The 17,903-nt window shown below is 36.9% G+C and overlaps 1 protein-coding gene across 1 annotated transcript in view; it reads left to right on the top strand.

The window, feature by feature from the left end:
• Positions 1-17,903, top strand: part of IRAG2 (inositol 1,4,5-triphosphate receptor associated 2) — a gene marked incomplete at its 5' end in the record, with an annotated part of 85,825 nt that overhangs the window by 52,404 nt on the left and 15,518 nt on the right. Inside the window, 6 exons of the mRNA XM_084876214.1 lie at positions 144-291; positions 1,097-1,178; positions 12,321-12,367; positions 12,476-12,540; positions 14,770-14,840; positions 16,801-16,858. Of these exons, the coding sequence (XP_084732340.1) occupies positions 144-291; positions 1,097-1,178; positions 12,321-12,367; positions 12,476-12,540; positions 14,770-14,840; positions 16,801-16,858 (471 nt within the window). The remainder of the gene's footprint in view (positions 1-143; positions 292-1,096; positions 1,179-12,320; positions 12,368-12,475; positions 12,541-14,769; positions 14,841-16,800; positions 16,859-17,903) is intronic.

Genomic DNA, 17,903 nt, shown 5'->3' with positions numbered 1-17,903 from the left:
GGGAGGGTTATGTTCAAGTGTTAATAGAATTGAATTGACTTCTGCTTTTTCAGAAATGGTTCCCATTTCAAGAGAGAGAAAGAAAACATACATATTAGTTTTAAACCAAAAGTAAATTTGTTTTCTTTTCTGTTCTGCTACAGATGCCTTGCATCTGGATAGTCTTACACTGACCCTAAGACCATCACTGACACCTTTCTCATGTATAGCTAACCAAGTCCATGCTTCAGGTCAAAGGCCCAAATGTGGAAAAATAGAGGATGGTGCTTTGGATGTGACTAGAACACACAAGTAAGTTAAAAGAGCAAAATATACCAAATATACCTACCCTCCTCTTCTTGGGCCACCTGTTCCTGTTGCCTAACCTTTTAATCACTTAGGTTTTCATATCCTGAGATTGTAACATCTTTATTGTGGAACTTTTCTTGTATAAAATTCTCTAACTTTCTGAACATTGACAGTTTTAAAACAAAAATGGCTCTGTAGTTTTCTTGAAGGGCAGTTTTCTTGTTCTTTTGAATTTCATAATATCCACTTGGCAAGATAAGAGACAAAAAAGTTAGGCTGCCTAAAATGTTTCTCAGTGTTCAGAAATATGCTATGCACTGCTAAGTTCACCTAGCCAGGTGTTGATCACACATTTATTCCTTGGCACTCAGGGTTCTCCAGCCTTTGGGAACCCATCCCTGTTCTCTCACACACCCTCTTCTGAAGCTCGTCTGCACTCGATTCCCTTTCTCGGTGAACAGACTGACCTTTCCTAGGAAGAGCTCAGGAACAGCAGTGGAGTTTATGGGCACTATCCACCCCAATGACATGTCTCTCCTGAATTGAGGGTGAGGAAGCAAGACTTTGAATTGCAAATTCTTCATTTTCATCTTTGGCTAGATTCCCTGTAGTTTATAACCTCTCTCTAATGACAGTTTGAGCTCTCTTTCATTATACCTTATGAAATCCATGAATCCATAGAAGTTAATTAGGAATTTGGTGAAACTGAGGTGGCAGGGAAGTGGAGGTAAAGGGGAACTATGGTAGTTTGGTAGCTGCTGAAATGTGCAATTTTCCCACCTGTAGTAATAAATTTTTCTATTGCCAGGTTCCCAGGCCCTACAATTGGCCCCTACCAGGGAACAGATCTTTCTAATTGCATCAGGATGAATGAAGACCTAAGTATGGAAGTGAGTATTGGACTATATTTTAACTTCACTTTTAGGACTACTATACCCTGGTCCTTTTCTATGTTAATCTTTCCTTTATTTTTCTTTCTTTCTTTTTTTTTGGGGGGGGGGGGTATTTTTTATTTTGTTTTGTGTTTTGTAAATACTAATGACTTAAGCTATGTATTTTCATCTGTGCAGGTAGATGGCTCCCCTAACCCCTGAGTTGTTCAAGGGTCAACTGTATTAAGGATACTCTTATAGCAAGTATGAGTCTTATACCACAAAGCTCAAATGCATAAGAAATGTCAATCTTTGAAGGCAGGAAATTAAAATTCAGTTATTTGGTTTTTTTCCCTATGACTCTGTAGTAGAAACTCAAGAATATATAATCAAAAAATTTTAACGAAGCATGCTAAACTTTTTGTTTAAGAGGCAGGCTGGTTTAGAACATAAATTTACTAATGACTAATAAGAAGTCTCAGGTTCCATTGACTGACTCTTTAAGAATTGAGCTCAAGGCTAGATCTTTGAAGTGCTGGTACTTTGTAAAAAATCATACAGTAGAGTAATAACCAGAGAATATCACATTTGCTGCAGTAATGTGCTAACGGTGCTTCTCCACCCAAGAAGAGAAGAACACTAAAGGGTTGAGGTCACTTAGGTGAGCTCCCCAGGACATGAAAATGTATCTTGAGCTCCTTCTTTGGTCTACAGTCTAAGCTTCATGAGCTTTTCAATCAAATGGAGCAGACAGTTCTATTTCAGGGTCTGAAAATCCACATTCATTTATATACTAAACAATTCATCAATTTAAATTATTCAATTAAATACATTTCAATATATTCACAGAGTTGTGCAACCATCACTGTGATAAATTTAAATACATTTGTTCATCTCATAAAGAAATTTTATACCTATTAACAGTCTCTCCTTATTACTCCCCCTCCCAAAACTCTAATCTTTAGACAACCACTTATCTACTTCTGTCTCTGTAGATTTGCCTATTTTGGATATCCTATATAATAAAAGGGTAATATGCAAATCGAATGGTGGAATGACCACCAGATTGCTCAATGCAGAAGTTGCCTTCTGGACTTGTATACATGCATATAAGTACAACCAATGGACATGAAACTCTGGGGAGGGAGGGAATGTATGAGAGGGAGGGAGGGGGGCAAAAAAAATCAATAAAATATATTAAAAAAATAAATAATAAATAAATAAATAAAAAGGAAAGTACTAACCTACCTAAAATAAAATAAAAAAAAATTAAAAAAGAAAAAAAAAAAGAAAAAAAGAAGTTGCCTTCTGGTGGTCAGTGCACTCCCATAGGGGGAGCGCTGCTCAGCCAGAAGCCAGGCTCACAGCTAACAAGCACAGCAGTGGCAGTGGCAGGAGCCTCTCCTGCCTCCATGGCAGCAAGGAGTGGGCCTAATCCATCAGTCAGACATATCCTCCAAGGGCTCCTGAACTGTGAGAGGGCACAGGCTGGGCTGAGGAACCCCCAACCCCTAGTGTATGAATTATATGCTCCAGGCCTCTAGTCTTATATAAATGAAAGCATACAATGTGACCTGTTGTGCCTGGCTTCTTTCACTTGGCATGTATCAAGGTTCATTTTTCTTATAAGTATTTTATTCTTTTTCTTTAACTGAATGATATTTCACTGCATGAATATGCCACTTTTATTTGCCTATTAACCAGTTGGTGGGCATTTGGGTTGTTTCTCCTTCTTGGCTATTGTGAATAATGCTACTGTGAACAATAGTGTACACGTTTTTGTGCAAACCTATGGTCTCAGTTCTTTTGGGGTATATATCTAGGAGTGGAATTGCTGCATCATATGGTAACTCTGTGTTTAAAATTTTGAGGAATTGCAAAACAGATTTCCAAAGTGGCTACATCATTTTACATTCCCAACAGCAGTGTATGAGGATTCTCATTTTCTCCACAACTTTGTCAACACTTGTCAGTCTTTTCTGATTATACTAGCTTAGTGGGTGTAAAGTGGTACCTCATTGTGGTTTTGATATGCATTTCTCTAATGACAAATGCTGCTGATCATCTTTTATGTACTTGTTGACCATTTGCATGTCTTCTTTAGAAATATCTCTACCTAAACCTTTTGCTCATTGGAAAAAAGGGGTTATTTTTCTTTTTACTACGAGGTTATACAAGTTGTTCTCATTCTTTTTAAGTGTATGTGTCTGACACTTTTGTGTTCCTTAGTACCCATATTCATTCATATACTAAATTCCCCAATTTAAATTATTCAATTAAATGCAGTTCAATATATTCACAGAGTTGTGAGTAGCAAAAAAAAAAAAAAAAACAGAAAGAAAAAGGAAATGAATCTATTTTTCTATTAATAGTTGTTGTACAAGTTTTAATAAAGGAAGTTGAACTTGGAAGCATATATTATAGGATATTTGGAAAGCTTACAGGATGTTTGTTTATTAGTAATTTCCTTTATATCTGAAACTGATTTCACCAAGAAGGAAGAAACAAACATTAGTTGTAGACTAGATACTTCGTAGGAAAGCATTTCCACATGTTATGTTATTAATCCTCTCTGTAACTATGATCGTAGGTATTCTCTACCTTTATAGATGGCTCAGTGATGTTAGAGAGGTTAAATAAGTTGCCCACGATTACTCAACTACCCTGTTTCCCTGAAAATAAGACAGTGTCTTATATTAATTTTTTCTCCCAAAGTTGCGCTAGGTCTTATTTTCAGAGGATGTCTTATTTTCGGGGAAACACGGTAGTAAGCAGAAAACATGGGATTCAAATTCAAGTTTGTCTTGCTTCACAGGATAAGCTTTTTCTGACTGCTCCTCTTAGAACACTGAATTTGGGCGTTTCAATCATACTAATTATCCATAGTAACCTTGGAAGTACTTTTTTGGCTAAGAAACATTCTGGCATCTAAAAGGACCTCCCAATCTACTCCCATTAGAATTTGTGACTGAGTTGTTTTTTTCTATGGTATTGATATCTATTTAAAAATAGAAGGTAACAGAGATCATAATAGAAACTCGTTTCAAACGCTCTGCGGGGGCGGTAGGGGGTGTGTGTGTATAGTTTCCCTGAAGGTTTTCCTGTTGTCTTCTGTGCCATTTCTTCTCCAGTCCCAGGTATGAGGCTATCGGCTGCAGGTTGTGGCTGTTAACCTCCAATTCTCATCATTCCGTTTCCAGATTTCTGATCCACGGAAGAATCTGCACAGCCTGTTCGCTGCACAATTCACTTCCTCATGCCTGTCCCTTGAGTAAATCCCTGCCTCTCACCCCTTGGTGCCTCCACGCCCATTTCTTAAACAAATGGAAAGCTCTCCTTAGAAAATGCTTTCCTAAGCATTAATAGTAAGCACAAGGTATTAGAATGAAATATATAAAAATTATAATCTGTGTTGATTCCAGTGACCCTTAAACATAAATCATGGTGTTTTCTTCACTCTTTGCCTTCAAACTAAAGAATTTTTGTTATTCTTGAGAGCCTTCAACTTGACCTGGCATTTGAGCCCCTGTCTTATCTGATCACAAGGTAACTTTTTGTCCTTTCCTCATCACTGCCTATATTTGTCCCTACATGCCAGGCAAACCAGATAGTGTGTCTTGTCAGAATATATCACACAAACCCGTTTATGCTGTTTATCGGAAACATTCACACGTTTCCATTTCTCACATTATATTCAACTGTCAAGGCCTGTTTCAGCAACCAACAATGCCACAAATCCTGTCTTATGGGAGGAAGGAAATGTTCACAGTAAGCATCTCTGGTCTTCCTTGAGGGGGACATCATAATGCATTAGAAATCAAGAGACCAGGTTTTTCCTGGTCCTTTTTCTGTGTAACTACGAAAAGTCATGTCTTTCAGGCTTTGATTCATTCCTCCACTATCCCACTCAGGAAAATATACGTAATTTTAGACCCCATTAACTCTTTGTTCTCCCCTATTGTCACCTATATTCTGGTTCCATTATAATTCTTTCTTTTCTTCTATTTATTTTTGTAGTAGATTACCAGGTTGGTGAAGAGTGCCTTTGTTTTGCCACTGACCAATGTGCATCTAGCTTCCTACATGAATTTGGTGAACAGTGGCTTTCCCATTGATAATTATTGAATGCCCATTTATTTACTAGTTTTTGTGCTTCCTTCAGGGTCTATTTAAGATACTGAGAGTGAACACTATTGCTTTCTGACTTACTTTTTTAGACTGGTGTTCCTGAGAACTTGAGGTTTATTTTATTTTATTTTATCTTATTTTATTTTATTTTATTTATTTTTGTTAATCCTCTCCGAAGAATATTTTCCCATTGATTTTTAGAGAGAGTGGAAGGGAAGGGGAAAGATAGAAACATTGATGTGAGAAAGACACATTGATTGGTTGCCTCCTGTGTGTATCCTGACTGGGCTGGGAATTGAGCCTGCAACTGAAGTATGTGTATTTGATTGAATTCTAACCTGAGACCCTTCAGTCCATGGGCCAACACTCTATCTCCTGAGTCATACTGGCTAGAGCTTGAGGTTTATTTTTTGTTCTTCCCCCATATTGATAGAGGAAGCTATATTTTAGCCTCTTATTTGGAAAGCTCAGTATAAGATAAAAGTGAACATCATCTCTCTCACATTGATGTCTCTCTCTCCCTCTCCCTTCCTCTAGAATCAATTAAAAACAAACACAACTTTCCATTGCCCAGCCAGTGTGGCTCAGAGGTTGAGTTGTCAACTCAGGAATCAAGAGATTACTGGTTCGATTCCTGGTCCAAGACACATGCACAAGTTGCAGGCTTGATTCCCAGTGTGGGTGTTCAGGAGGCAGCCATTGGTGATGTTTCTCTCTCACTAATGTTCATATCTCTCTATTCTTCTCCCTTTCTCTCTCTCTAAAAATCAATAAAAACATACTTTACAAAAAAGGTGAACATCAGTATCCATAGGAGGATCTTTGGTTAGAAAAGGACTCTCATGAGATTAATATCTTAAAAAGAACATCCCATAATTTGGGGCCCAATTTGGGACATTCTTGGGGAGGGTAAAGGTACTTTATTGACCCAGGGAAATTTATTTATTTGGGATATTTTAGTGGAAAGAGGAAAGAAGGTAGTCAATTATTTCCAGTCCTTCTCTTTTAGAGATTCAAACTGAAATATTTATGGAAGTCAGGTCTGTGATATCCAAGATTAGCTTCAGAACAACTTAAGGATGGGTTTAGTGGGTCACAAGATTGGGCATAGGTCAAATATTGTTAAATCTAAATAATTGAACACAAAAGTTAATCTTCTACAATACTTTTGTATTTGTTTGAAACTTTTCCGAATAAGGACTTAAAATCTTTAGCCACTTAGCAAAAGCTTTGGTATCAAGTAGGGCTGGACTGAAGACTGGCTCTGTTGCTTTTATAGCTGTGAACTTGGAAAAGGGGCTTAATCAGTCCATGGAAACATGCCAAGTAGGTCTTATTTTGGAGAAAGACAAATCTCGATGCAATTTCTTCCCTTGCTGATGGATGGGAAGCCTTTTGTAACATTTTCAAGAATAGGGGTGTATCCCAATATGTCCCAAGGTCCTAAAGACCTCATCCTAAGGAGGGATCCTTCGCCTCCTGAGAGACGGGCACAGAAGGCAGTCAGTGTTACCACTCACATCTCTACAGTTGTTTTGCTTATTGTACACACTGTCCACAGGCCCTGCCTCCTCCTCTGCTCACCACCTTGCAACTCTGTGTTGGGTCTTTGGTGATCTCTGCTTGGTCAGTAGAGAGATGGTCTCAACACTTGTACAGTAGGGTCTTACTGTGGTGTTTGTTGAGTAGACTCCTTGTGATGCATTTTTAAAATTATCCTCTACTTCTCAAGGCATGTCAATCACCCAGTAGGGCTGATAGATACAATGGTCGGAGCCCAGCTTCCCACTGAATCAAGTATTTCTACTCCCTCAGTAGCTAGACGCAGCTGTACATAGTGTCCACTTCCTCAATTCTGCCTCACTCTTGGCAATTTCTTTCTGGGGCCCACTTGTCTCTCCTTAGAGCCTATCTTCCTTTCCTTCTTTATTGTTCCTACCATTAAGTCCGAATTGCAGCCAAAGGGTTCCTAGAACTTTGCAAAGCTGGACCTGTATGTGTCTGCAAACACTTCAAGAACTAAGAAGTTTCATGAAAATTTCTGAGAACTAACCTGATTCTCCCCTCTACCTACTCCAATCTCAGATCTGACTACACCAAGATACTCTAACAAATGTACTGCATGCTTCATAGTAAACACTCAGAAATTAGCTGTAACTGTCATCCAGAATCAGATTATCAGTGGTGTGGAGTTCAGAGGATATCTTGTCCCAGGTCAGAGGATATAAAAATGATTTTCTGTTTTTCCTTTGGGTGTTAAAAAAAAAAAATCACATACACCAAATAGTGTGTTTTGCTTCCCTTTGAGGTTTCCTTTGTGTTATAATATGTTTTTGTTTAAGAGGCACTGTCACTAGGAGGAGGTGATTTGTGAGGCAAAGGGCAGGATCCGTTTAAAATTATCTCAGAAGATTTTCTGGCTATTGTCCATCCAGTTCTCTCAAGCTGTGCATAGGTGCAGCATTCATTAATAACCTAGGAGAATAAGTAACACTGACAGTTGCAAAATCGGGCCATGTCAAAGTTGATTGATAACTGTATTATAAAGGAACCTCAAAGTGGTGGGTGTGTCCTGGAGATCAGAGGGTGTGGTGTCCTTTTATTTAGAAATTGGGAAAACAAAACAAAAAAAAAACCAAGCACCTGTGAGGCAATTTAGTTTTGTTTAGGTTACAGCAGTTGCAATCTTTTGACACTCATTGTACATTCTTTCTTTTTTTAGATTAGGAAACTAACACTGAATCAAGCCAAAGTAGTTATTTTTTTTAAAGTTAGGATGAAATAAGTCCATCTAAGTGCCTTTTATTCGATTTTTGTTTTCCTCAGAAAGTCGTATTAATTTATTTGAGTAGCTTCAAGTGTTTAAAATAGATGTAATAGTAAAAATTGGTAACTTGAATTAGTGGGAGGGTTTCTGATCAGAAAATCTATAGATAAAGTAACAGCATTTAGAAGAGCAAAAATAAAATAACCTGAGGGAGGGAGGCTATCTAGATCTATTCATTGCCCTTACTAATATTTTAAAGGTTATTTCTTATTGTTCATATTTTTCTATCTAAATATTGATACCATACTGCTGAGGTATGTGTGTGTGTGTGTGTGTGTGTGTGTGTGTGTGTGAGAGAGAGAGAGAGATCTGCATTTGCTAACCCAGCCCTTGGGAGAATCTGTCTCACTTTGTTTCATGAATACCATGGCTACCCCACCCTGTATTAGACTCTTACTGTCAAAGGCAAATGGGCTGAACCATGGATCTGCATGCAAATGTTATCAGGTTGGTATTTGAATGGCTGGGACGGAAGACCGTCCTTCCTGGTGTATGTTCTCAGAATGTTTTGGACTCATTGACTTGAGCCAGTCTTCTATGTAAGTAAGTCTCTCATCTGAACTTTCTTTTTCTTGCTTTTAGTCAATTTCTTTCCCTTGGTTTTAATCTATCCATTAGATTACCTTGTTCACACTCTGCCAGGTCTCACAATGGTTGTGTGTGAGTTAGATTTTCCTAGAGGTCCAGGATGCTAGCTGGAATGGGGGTGACTTTTGAAGCTGGAAGAAAAGAACACAATTATGGAAAGTTTTTGCTGAGTTATCTCCCACCCCCCACTCCACATGCACAGATACCCTGAGGGGCTGGGTCTCCAACTTCCATTAATGATAACCCTAAAGTTGAAAAAAAATGTTTCTTTTGTCTGATTATTCTTGTAAGAAAGGGAAAAATTTTTGGTAGACCAAATTTATGAAGATCTAGATATGTTGTATATTGTTTTGTTTCTGATCAGTGAGATTTATACAGATTTATAAATTGAAGCAATATCCAATTGCTTACCTTATAACTGTTCCAAAACAGTGATGTATGACTACTGACTATATGACATTTCTCCAAAATCTCATAATTATTATTTATTTAATTAATGTATATGTTATGTTTATCAAAAAACTTCTTATTAAAATATTTCACATATGAGGTTTATGCAGAGGTTCTGACAAATGAGACATTTGTAATATGATGGAGACAAACTATATTTTTGCTGTATTCATGATCTTGACACTAAATAATTTCACTTTTTAGAAAATCAAAGTGTGTAAAATGGTGGGTTCCTTTCCATATTGGAAGCTATTTTAATTAAGTAGGAAATAACTACATTCTCTTTCATACTTCTTAAAGTTAAATGTAAGTATCCATGACTCTACTAGGTATAAGACGTCTCTTTCTGACTAAATTAACTTTTAGTTTGTGCAATATAATTATTATTACATGTAACAAACATTGTTAATTATATCACAATAATAAGTGTTATTTCAAACTACACATAACAAATTTTTATATGTTAGGATGTGTGAAAAGGGCCTGATTTTTATTATTATTAAGGAATCATTCTTTACTGACTTTTATGAAGTATGATACGCAATGTAACTGAAAGATATTTATTTTTTATCTTTATAGCTTTATTTCTTATGTATATTGGAATATAGTTAAATAAGCTCATAGTAATTACTAATACAACATATTAAAATATTTTTGCCGGGACCGGTTTGGCTCAATGGATAGAGCGTCAACTTGGGGACTGAAGGGCCCCGGGTTTGATTCTGGTCAAGGGCATGTACCTTGGTTGTGGGCATATTCCCAGTGGGGGGTGTGCAAGAGGCAGCTGATCAATGACTCTCTCTCATTGATGTTTCTAACTCTCTATCTCTCTCCCTTCCTCTCTGTACAAAAATCAATAAAATATATTTTTAAAAAAATATTTTTAAGGATAGAGCCATCATTATTTAACTACCCAGAGTATAAGGTACAATTTCTCTACAAAATTTAATTCAAATATTACCCCACTCTGTCCTGTTCTGTGCATATTACTTTCCTCTGTGGAATGTAATATATGAAGTGTTTGTTTTATCTATTTGTCTTCCTGACTGGCATACGAGCTCTCCTGAGACAAGAACTGTGTTTTTGTGTGGCACTGTTCCTAGTACAAAGTGGGCCTTTGATATAGTTGTTGAATTAAACTGTGTCATGAGGGGCTTTAGTCTGACCCATATAATCTGGCCCAAAGATATTTAAAGCAGAGAAGAAATGAAATAAAAGGGAGAGGATTCCTTAGTATTAATACGTAGGAGAATTAGACATAAAGTCTAGCTTTGCAAAGTTTGTGAAGTTTTCTAAACATTTGAGGTGAACATTTAAAAAATTTATATTTAAATAATATGCCAATCTAAGACAATAACAGGAAGTCTTTGCTTCCCCAATAGTCTGGGTTATGGTATGTCAGAGACAGTTTTTGTGGGTTGTTTTTTTTTTTTTTGTGTGTGTGTGTGTGTTGTTGTTGTTGTTGTTGTTGTTGTTAATCCTTACCCAAGGATATTTTTCCATTGATTTTTTAAAGAGAGTGGAAGGGAGGGGAAGAGACAGAGAGAAACATTGATGTGAGAGAGACACATCAATTTGTTGCCTCCCACGTGTGTCCCAACCAGGGCCAGGGATAGAGCTTGCAACCAAGGTATATGCCCTTGACCAGAATCAAACCCGGGACTCTTCAATCTGCAGGCCAACACATTATCTACTGAGCCAAACCAGCTAGGGATCGGAATCAGTTTTGTTTACAGGGGAGAGGACGCTAGATCTGGGTTTATATGCTGACACCACCATTCTGAATATTCCTGGGAAATTCGTTTATTCATTGGCTTCACTTTCCTTTCTGAAATAAGTAAATCTTTTCTTGTTAAAACCCACTACATCTGATTGTTGGGAAATTAAATGAGATGATACATAAAAGGGCTTTTATAAATTTTAATGTGCTCAACAGAGAGATGTAAGCTGCTGTTAGAGACTGGGTAACTACATACTCAGCAAACTCTTGCTAGACCTTCACTTTTTCTGTGGCTACGGTCAGGTCTATCTTGGATGGATTCTAACTGCTATGTATGATGCCCAGCATCCTGCCACTGAAACTTATTTTTGGTTGTGGGAGTTAATACGTTTTATGTTTGATTATGGAATACCATAAATGTGTCCATTTTTTACATTGTCTACAGGTGTGTTGTTTTTTTAGACAGCTTTTTAAAAAAGTATTTTTAAAATTAATTCCAGAGGGAGAGGGAGAAGGGAAGAGAGAGAGAAACACACCACCTAATGGGGGCCAAGCCTGCCAGCCAAGCATGTAACCCAACCAGGAATCGAACCGTGACCTCCCAGTTCATAGGTCAACACTCAACCACTGAGCCATGCTGGCTGGACCTGTGCAGGTTTTTTATATGTCCAAATAATTTCAGTTTTATTCAATTTGAATTTACTTTCCTAAGTAGATCAAATAATAATGAAAATAAGCTTATTAGAAAATCTTATTATTATAGAGAAACCTATGTTCTACTGTATTTTTTGAAATAGAATACATGAAGTCACCAACCCTAATATCCCAAAGTTCCCCCCAAATTAGGAACTCCTGATAGAGGCTAAGTTCAAATGGGATCATTTGGCTAAGCAGGCAGGGACTTGTTAAGCCCATTTGAGCACCTAAGAATAGGTGCTGCCTTAGATGGAATCCTTCAGATATTTGAGAATTTGATTCCGTTTAAAGTGTCTGATCTGTCAAGCTAGAAAATTGCGAACCATCTTAAAATCACCAGGTCAAAAGTTTTAGGTTGAGCAATATCTCCATAAATAGAAATGTTTTATGTCCACATAAAATGTTCTGTTTAAAGAAAACTTGGAGTAAGTCCATGGAACAAACTCTACCTGCCCTTTATGTTTAGAATTTGTTTTGCCCAAGAATTTGTCAGCTTTTATTTAAATATTAGACATGGAAGTATACTTCAAGTTGGATTTTTTTTTTTTTTTGCAAGAACAGCTCTGAGGAAGTAGGCTATCAATCTGCTCTGTGTAATCCCATTTCCATATCCTCTCCAAGAGGATAAGAGCTAAGTAAATATGGGTTCATTTAAAATTATATGAAAATGTTTGCTTAACACCACCTTTCTGGAATGGAAAATGTCAAATTGTAGGACTTATTTCTACTTTTCCCTTTTCTTTCCCTTAAGGAGAATGGTATTGAACTCTTGAATTCTGAGAGCCTGCCACAGTCCAGGTTTGCCTTGTCTGTTGTATGTGTGTGAATTTGTATGCCTTTCAATTAATTTTTGAGAGATTTCTTTGGACCTGACACCTCAGAATATTTCTTCCACTCTTTTGGCAGAGATCATACCACACTATCGTCTCCTGGACACACGTCATCCTCTGAGAGTACTGTAACTTCAAGTGGTGAGTGGACTCGGAAAAGATATCACCATAGAGTGTTAGTATTATAACTGTGAGCTTGATGTCCTGTGACCTGCTGACGTGTGTGCAAATGAGAAGAACATAGGCAAATACTTTTGCATAGTATTCGTGCTCTTAGTTTCTTCCTGTTGATAGATTCCGAGTCAGAAACTTTGAATAAATTTACCTTGCTTGTAAATTACTCTGTGAGAAAAAGAAGGATAGATCAGATTCTATGATAAAAGTCCAAGGTAAGCTCTTAAAGGGATCAAGTATGGTTTCCAACCTGAAACACTAAGCAGACCTATAAGCTAGTAGAGTAACTGTTCTCAGTTGCATTATTTTTTAAAAGAATTTGGAGACTTAGTGTAGAGAAATTAAGTCCAAGAGATGACTATTGCCTTTACTATGGTAATGTTACCAACCTCCTCCCTCCCCCAATTTTGTATATAAAACTAAAATTACAATATATTCAATAAAATTTTCTTTATAGCAAATATTGATTAGCCACAACTGGGTCTCAACTTTGGCTCAGATGTAGAATCTGAGCCAAAGGAAATTCCAGAACCCTAATTAGAATCTATTAGGTTACGAGATAGAGCATTAGTGATGGTCCATTCAAGAGGCAAAAGAACTAACCAAATGACATGTTAGATTCTTTCTGCCACTTGACTCTGAAAACAAAGTAGTTATTATCTACCATTCCCAATGAGACACCACTTACTGTAAATACTATGGAGGGGAATTTGCCAATATGTACCAAAATGTTAAATGTGCATATCTTGTGATAAAACAATTTGATTTCAGGGAATTTATTCTATAGATCTATAAGTACACACATACAATATGACATGTATGAATTTTATTTTCTGTATTGTCTGTAATAAAAAATATTGAAAACAAGTTAACTATTAGTAAGATAGAATACTAGTTAATATATTTTGACATGTAATGAAATATGTATCCATAAAACATATATAACGAACCTGTTTTCTTGGAAGGTTAGCAAAGAACTATTGTTTCTTGAACAAGGAAACCACACACACTAATAATTATGTATTACATGTAAAAATTTGTTTAAAAAAGAAAAAGAAAAGCCGAAACCAGTTTGGCTCAATGGTAGAGCGTCGGTCTGCGGACTGAAAGGTCCCGGTTAAGGGCATGTACATTGGTTGCAGGCACATCCCCGGTGGGGGGGATGCAGGAGGCAGCTGGTCGATGTTTCTCTCTCATCGACGTTTCTCGCTCTCTATCCCTCTCTCCTTCTCTCTGTAAAAAATCAATAAAATATATTTTAAAAAAAAGAAAAGAAAGAGAAAAAATTTTTTATGTATGTATAAAATATCTTTGGAAGGGTAGATAAACCAACAGAAAGTGGGTTTCTGTATGGCATGTGAAACATTTTACATTTTTAAATGTATGGACCATATGAATCTATTATCTGTCTTAAAACTTAAATGAATATGAAAATAAAATTTCCATAGGGAAAAATATATATCTCTGAAGAAAGTGTTTACCATTTTGTTCTTATTTCCATAAAAATTTGAAAATATAACACATTCTTCAACTATTTTTTTTTCTTAAAAAGAAGGAAACAAAACCTACCTATAGCTGTTAACTGTTATGCCTACACTGAGCTAAATTCAGCACAATGGATCCTCTGAAGAGGAAAATCATTAAGTACATTACAATGCAAATAAAGTACACAAAAATAAAGGGAAATTACAAAAAGGAATGGCATAATTTAAAAGTCCTCTTCTTCGTTTGATGACATTTTATTTAGAGAGATACATATTTTAGAAGGCTATCTTTTTGTTATCAGCCTTAGGTATGTAATTTTAAGAGACCTGTTTGTCAGGCTATAAAAAAGCTACTAAGCTACTAATTGCCCATCCTTCCTTCATCCAGTTTCTATAATTATACTAGTAATGTGTTTGTTTGTTTTTTTAACAAAGCAACAGCAGCCTTTAAAAAGATATTAAAATCTGGAGAATTTGAAGGCCATTTATACAGATTTCTACTATTAAATTGCTAGCTTCCCTGGGAATCTCAGCTTCTCTAGTATTGATTTTTGAATCAATGGACACCTTTAAAGTTATGCAGTATGAATTTGTCTAACATGTTAAGGCTTGTGCTACTCACTAGTCTGCTCGTATTGCTACCCTCACTATTTCTTCCTCTTTTATTTGATACAGCTCCCCAACTGTTAAGTGTGTTTTCTTTTTCTCATAGACACAAGTCCAGATCACGAGAATATTGCACTCCAAAGCTCTGTGGATGAGAACAAAACCATGTTAAATCTGGTAAGGAAATATACATGAGTTAACAATGAACGTAATGAAATATTACAGTGGTGGAACTGTTCCTTTAAGTTTGCAAAATACTCTTGAAAGCACTATCTCATTTTCTCCTTTCAAAATATCATGGGGTTAGAAGAATGTGATTATACGAATATTTTATAAAGAAGGTGAGGCCAAAGCATCCCTGTGACTTGTCCCAGTTCACACAGCAGAGTCTTTAATTCACTCATTTATTCTTCAAAGGTCTACTGAAAATAAGCCCAATATTAATCAGTAGAGGACTTTTAAAATAAGTGAAGGCACTAATAAACAAGGTTGAATAAAACACTGATAACTATCTTAAAGATATGTTCTAATTAGGGAAAGAAGTGACTCCATAATTAGAGTGTGATTAGTGATGTGAAAGGAAAATGCTTGGTGTGAGAGGCCAAAAGCAATGTCATGGTGGAGATATGAACACAAAAATGTGAGAAGAGGGAGGGAGTAAGAAGAGGTGAATTTGTGGGGTAAAAAAGATGAGTTAGAAATAAAGTTTCAGGCCAATGTGAGGCATCAATAGTTTGTAAGGAGATTTTACATGAGACTATAAACCCATTTTCTTAAATTGCCGATGGGACTTTTAGAAACAGATACACACTTATGAGTTATCAGCAAAGAACCAAGTATATGGATAAGATTCCCGAAGGATTTAGCAGTCAGGAAGAGAGCACTGAGGATAATTAACTCCCAATGATTCCATTTTCTAATGTGAGAGGGCAATGCAGAGGAGTCTGAGGAGAAGGTGTAGTAATGGGGAGATGTTGGGAGAGCAGAACCAAGGGGAGAGACATCTTCAAGAAAGAGGGGATAATGGATTGTCTCAGATGCCACAGTGAAGTCAAGTAAGACAAAGACTGGAGAATATCCATTGGTTTGGCAGTACAGAGTTCACTGTTAACTGAGAGAGCAGTTTTCTTGGTGTGTTGGATATGGGAGCAGAGCAGTTCATTGTTGACAGATGGGACACAAAGAACTGGAAACACAGCCATGGACAACTCCTCCCGGAAGTGTGAATATGAAGGTCAGGAGAGGGAGAAAGTGACATAGCTGGAAGAGGTCATAGGGTTGAATGAGGATTTAAAAAACTGAAGAATATTTAAATGTTGACAAGAAGATCCAGTGCTTTACCTGTAGTGTTGCAATTGTTCCGTTTTATTGGTCTTAGTTTCAACTGCCTTAAAATTTCATGATACTGTTATCAATGGCTCTACCAAGGACATTTGACTTGGACTTATTTTTATGGAAAATTTCTAAGAATGTTGAATAATTATTATCATAAAATGATTGTATACCTACAGCTTTCCCATTAGATTGCCCAGGCAGTGCAATATAACCCACTTATTATGGAGATTCTTGTTGTATAGATACATTTGTAAGATAGTTGATCAGTAACCTTCAAGTAAATTCATATGGAGTAAAAGCTGAACAGCACAATCTTGGCTGTTATTTTTGCCGTAGTTTCTCCACTATCCATTGCATGCGATAGTCCTAGAACAAACCCCTTTTCCCTCATCATCCATCCTCTCCTACCTCTCCAGCAGGCTTTGGCATCAGAAACTTTCCATGGTACTCGGGCCATAATGTCTCTCTTCTTCCCCTGCCATGCACCTACTTGTCTAGATCCCATTTATTTAGCCATTCATCCTAGTTTGCTTTGTGGTAACTTGTATCCTGTTTGCAGCTTTTCCTATATTTCTGTCTTTCGTGCTGCAACTAGATTGGAAACCCCCCTGGAGCAGTCCTGTTTCTTCTTTAACCCTAGGACAGTTTAATGTGTTGGGTTAGTTTTTTGTGGTTTTTTTTTTCTTTTCTTTTCTTTTTTTCTTTTTAGTGTTTTGACCAGGTAGGGTTAGGGGAGGACAGGAAGTTGGTTATAAAGGCTACCCACTTTATGTTCAACAATAAAATCTCTTTATGATTTTAGGAAGCCAAAGAGGAAACAAAAACAATAGATGATCCTAGAAAAGAATGTGTCGCAGGAGGTAAGGAATGTTCTCTCTGAACCCCCATGTGAACTTTTTTTCCCTGCCTGGCATGTCTATGGGTGAAATTTTTCTGAGTACAGATGTGGTATCTACACATTGTGCATCACTAGATAAAATTAGCCAATAAAACTGATTCTTTTTTTTTTTTTAAAAATTTTCTTTATTGATTAAGGTATTCCATATATGTCCTCATCTCTCCATTAACTCCCAAGCCCTCCACACTCATGTCCTCACCCCCTGGTGATCATGTCCATTGGTTAGGCTTATATTCATGTATACAAGTCCTTTGGTTGATCTCCTTTCACCCACCCTCCCCTAGCTTCCCTCTGAGGTCTGTCAGTCTGATCGATGCTTCTCTGCCTCTGGATCTGTCCCTGTTCATCAATTTATGTTGTTCATTATGAACTGATTCTTGATTCCATTTGTATTATTTTCAGAAAGTCTCATTCATGTTGCCACTGATTGTTAGACCCCAGAGGACTACTGCCCTGTTGTGGCCTAAGGACCATGCCAATGTTGGGAGTAAATTCTAAAAGTACACAAGACAGTATTTAAAGAGCAAGTGCTCTAAGCTTCCCTCCCCATTGCACCTTTAATGGGAGGGAGTAGTGGACAGAATTCAGGTTTTGGGGTCACACAGACTTTGTACTGGGTCAGTCTCTGACTAGCTTTGACTTTGGGAAGTTATTTAATTTGAGTCTTAATTTACTCACCTGAAAAATGGAAAAGATGAGTAAAAAAATATCCTTTATTGAGAGCATTCTTTATGTACATAGTTTTATTTAGGTCTCCCAAATATCTATGTGTGGTAGGTAAGCTGTGATTCGGTTTCCTACTCTGTGAACTATAGATAATAACTATCTGTGAACTGTAGATAATAATCTATCACAGAAGTTATACTATGAGGATTGAATAAATTATGTTTGAAGCACTTAGTAAAGTGTTAGGCCGAGAAGTTTCCATACAAGTTAGCTACTATAGAACAATAATATCATCCTTCTTTGGTAAATGCTCTGATGAAGTTGTTAGTTTTCCTCCTTGC

The sequence above is a fragment of the Pipistrellus hanaki genome (genome assembly GCF_964339955.1).
Source record: "Pipistrellus hanaki genome assembly, chromosome: 3".
Classification (NCBI taxonomy): domain Eukaryota; kingdom Metazoa; phylum Chordata; class Mammalia; order Chiroptera; family Vespertilionidae; genus Pipistrellus; species Pipistrellus hanaki.
This window is presented reverse-complemented; position numbering and strand designations above follow the sequence as displayed.